The 3,587-nt window shown below is 34.2% G+C and overlaps 1 protein-coding gene across 1 annotated transcript; it reads left to right on the forward strand.

The window, feature by feature from the left end:
• The first annotated feature begins 1,220 nt into the window (after positions 1-1,220).
• Positions 1,221-3,124, forward strand: LOC108768917 (small nuclear ribonucleoprotein Sm D3). The gene is made up of 2 exons (XM_018519617.1): positions 1,221-1,670; positions 2,979-3,124. Exons 1-2 carry the CDS (start codon positions 1,355-1,357, stop codon positions 3,089-3,091), a joined length of 429 nt encoding a protein of 142 aa, XP_018375119.1. The 5' UTR covers positions 1,221-1,354; the 3' UTR covers positions 3,092-3,124.
• The last annotated feature ends 463 nt before the right edge of the window (positions 3,125-3,587 follow it).

The following is a 3,587-nucleotide window of genomic DNA, read 5'->3' on the forward strand; positions in this document are numbered from 1 at the left end:
AAGCCGAAGTTATAACATCGATGTTATGAAACTGGCCAATCATAACTATTCCTCTAAGGCATGGAATGACTGTGATTGGCCAGTTTCATAACATAGATGTTATAACTCCGGCGTAAGGCGTCATCTACAATACACGGAGTAAAAAGTAAGAGTAAGAAATTGACCAATCACAGTCGATTATTCTTCTCACATTCGACTGTGATTGGTCAATTTCTTAGGGTGGAGTCCCATGAAGCGTGTTTGCCGCGTATCGCGTAACCGCGTAACCAATCAATAATCAGTAAAACGCGAAACCACAACAGCGGATCGCTTCTGATTGGTTACGCGGTTACGCGATACGCGGTAAATACACCTCATGGGACTCCAGCCTTACTCTTACTTCTTACTCCGTGTATTGTAGACGGGCCTTTAAAGCGTGCCGTGTAAACGTAGTAATATACTACAGTAATATACTAGTAATATACTAAACACTAGTAATATACTATATACTAAAGTAATATACTAAACACTAGTAATATACATAACACTAGTAATATACTAAACGTAGTAATATACTACGTTTACACGGTAATAATATACTATGAGAGAAGAGACCAATCCCACTACCACCTCATACCTCAACAGACCAATTGCTAGATTCACTTAGAGTCGTAGGCCGGTATTCATAGTCGATTCTTATTTCAAGATCGTCTTAAGGCCCGTCTACAATACACGGAGTAAGAAGTAAGAGTAAGAAATTGACCAATCACAGTTGAATGTGAGAAGAATAATCGACTGTGATTGGTCAATTTCTTACTCTTACTTTTTACTCCGTGTATTGTAGACGGGCCTTTAAGACCGTACTTAAGACGGTCTTGGATATAAGATCTGACTATGAATACCGGCCGTAGATTATCAGAGAGGCGCAACCGGTGTTATGCATTCTGATTCGCTGTTGCAATCTGACCAATTGCGTGACTTGGCAGCCATTTATAGTACTAGTGATATATTTGTATTTCATTTTATCCTATACATTCTATCTCACATTATCCTACACGTCTTATCTTGTTTGACATAGTTTAAAGGCAGTTTCATAGCATGTCGGCCATGTTTAGTACTCTCCTTAGCACCTTTGTCATACTGACTTAAGCCGGTTGCGCCTCTCTGATAAATCTAGGACTCTACGCCAGCGATGAGCGACAGCGAAGTGAGCGAAGCTTCGCTGCATGAAATAGCGCCTTTATAGTCGTGTTTTTGCGTTTGCTGTAACGCTTTTGAAGTACAGAGGAAAACACAGCTATTTTTAACGAAAATTACGTTTTACAAGAATGTTCAAGATTGAGAAAAGCGTACACGACGTTATTATTTAGTCATAATGTCGATCGGAGTGCCTATTAAAGTGCTCCACGAAGCTGAGGGGCACATCATAACCTGCGAGACGAATACCGGCGAAGTGTATCGCGGCAAATTGATTGAGGGCGAGGATAATATGAACTGTCAAATGCAGAATATTACAGTAACATATCGGGATGGCCAAGGGGGACAGCTGGAGAATGTATACATTCGCGGCTCGAAAATTAGATTTCTCATATTACCGGATATGTTGAAGAACGCACCCATGTTCAAACGACCTGGTGGCAAAGGATCGGGCACAGCCGGTAGAGGAAAATCGGCAATATTACGAGCTCAAGGTTTGTATATTCCTGCAAACATTGTTCAAATTAACCCTCGAACATCACACTTATTTTTGGTACCTTTGGACGCTACACGTGGGTCATTCGTGTCCGATTCAATTTTAAGTCTCTTATGGCTTCTGCACATTGGACGCGAAAACGCTTGCCGCGCGGCCTCAATCATCGAAAAATTCTGTAAAAATTCACATATTCATTAAGGTCTCTACTAAATTATTTTGCTATGTAAACATTGGAAAACATGTTTAGAAAATTTATGAAAATTACTTTCTGCATCAGAAAAAGAAAATAATTTAGTTTTGATATAAAAATTGTAACTTTGATTTTTTAAGAAAAAAAACAGTTTTTTATTTTATTAAAGTACAAAATGATTATATTTAATGCATGGACACGAAAGACCTATGTGTGATGTTCGAGGGTTAATAAACGAAGTTAATATGACCCTATGTGACTAATAATATCAATAATATTAAATCAACAATACTGATAGTATTCATCACTTTTATCAATATTTTCAGTATTTTTACAATCTTACATGATCATTATTATTGACAATATATTTCTCTTCAGTTTTATGTACATTATCTATTGCATTCTGACATAATGTGACATGGATCTTAAAGCAATATACTGATGCTCGAGAATCGAAATTCGGATCACCTTCAGTATTCTATGTCAATCCATCAATATTATTTACATAATCAATATTTTCATTATTTGTTAATGTTGGCAGTTTTATTAACCGTGCAGAGTCACCATCGTATTATATTCTGAAAAACATGGATATTTGTAAAAAAAAAAGAAGACTAATGTTTGTTTCCACTAATGCAGATTAATTTTAATCAGTTCGAGTTTCTCTCCATCTTTTTATAATTTTGAAAACTAGAAGAAAATGAAGAGTAAATTGAATTGAGATTATAGTTACTTTATATTAGTAGAAACTTGTGTCGTATTCTAATATACGCTGCTAATATTGAAAATCTGTAGTATACTTGAAATCCATTTTACAATTCTGTCAAGACTGTTTTAAAGATTGAGATTGAATTAATCAATCAAAAGAAAGAGAACTCAATTTTTAGTCTGATTAACATAATATTCATTAATTCTTCCAACTACAGCTACTTACAACTATACTTACACAATTGTAGAATGGATTTAACGTGGATTATAGATTTTTAGTACTGACAATATATTAGAACAAAATTCTATCAGAACATTTCTTGTTAAGTTTAAATCCTCTTTAAGATAAGATTTGTATACATTACACTTATACACAAATGACAATTTTGCGTAATAAAATGTTTCCAGCTCGTGGCAGAGGAAGAGGACAAAATCAAAGAGGCAAAGGTACTGGTTCGGCACCTTGGCTGAATCAACAGAATCAACCAGGTGGATCTCAACCTGGAAGAGGCAGGGGATAAATCTTGTGATAATAAACTTTATTTTGATTGTAAATACAAGTGTAAATACAAGTATATTTCTGCATTCAAAATTGTAATCTATATTTTCAAAGTGTGTGTGAGATTAATAATAAATCTAGTATTGTATTACGTGTTTATAATTAAGAAGTTTTTCCTTTGAGGCTAAATTAGAACTAGATAATCCTAATTCATTATCCGCCTTAAAATGACTAAAAAGATAGATCTTTAGATTTATGACTGAATTTAATTTATTCAAATATACATAGATATGGAAATATTCCACTGAGAGTATTGCAATATTCTAAATAAATAATACCTAAATATTCGATTTATACCTATAAAAATTCTAAATTTTGTGGTGACAGTTCGAAAGATTAAAATGGGTATTGGTCACATAAAATGTGGGAAATTAATTTTTATTATAGAAAAAGATAAACGTATACAAAAATCTAGGGAAATGCTACAGTATACGTTACGTATACCATAGTATTTCCCT

This window comes from Trachymyrmex cornetzi, unplaced genomic scaffold (genome assembly GCF_001594075.2).
Source record: "Trachymyrmex cornetzi isolate Tcor2-1 unplaced genomic scaffold, Tcor1.1 scaffold122, whole genome shotgun sequence".
Taxonomy (NCBI): domain Eukaryota; kingdom Metazoa; phylum Arthropoda; class Insecta; order Hymenoptera; family Formicidae; genus Trachymyrmex; species Trachymyrmex cornetzi.

Excerpts from the sequence above, each read along its gene's own strand:
- LOC108768917 (XM_018519617.1), top strand. The coding sequence starts at position 1,355 with ATGTCGATCGGAGTGCCTATTAAAGTGCTCCACGAAGCTGAGGGGCAC. Across the intron at positions 1,671-2,978 it reads GGCAATATTACGAGCTCAAG|CTCGTGGCAGAGGAAGAGGA; the intron begins GTTTGTATATTC and ends AAATGTTTCCAG.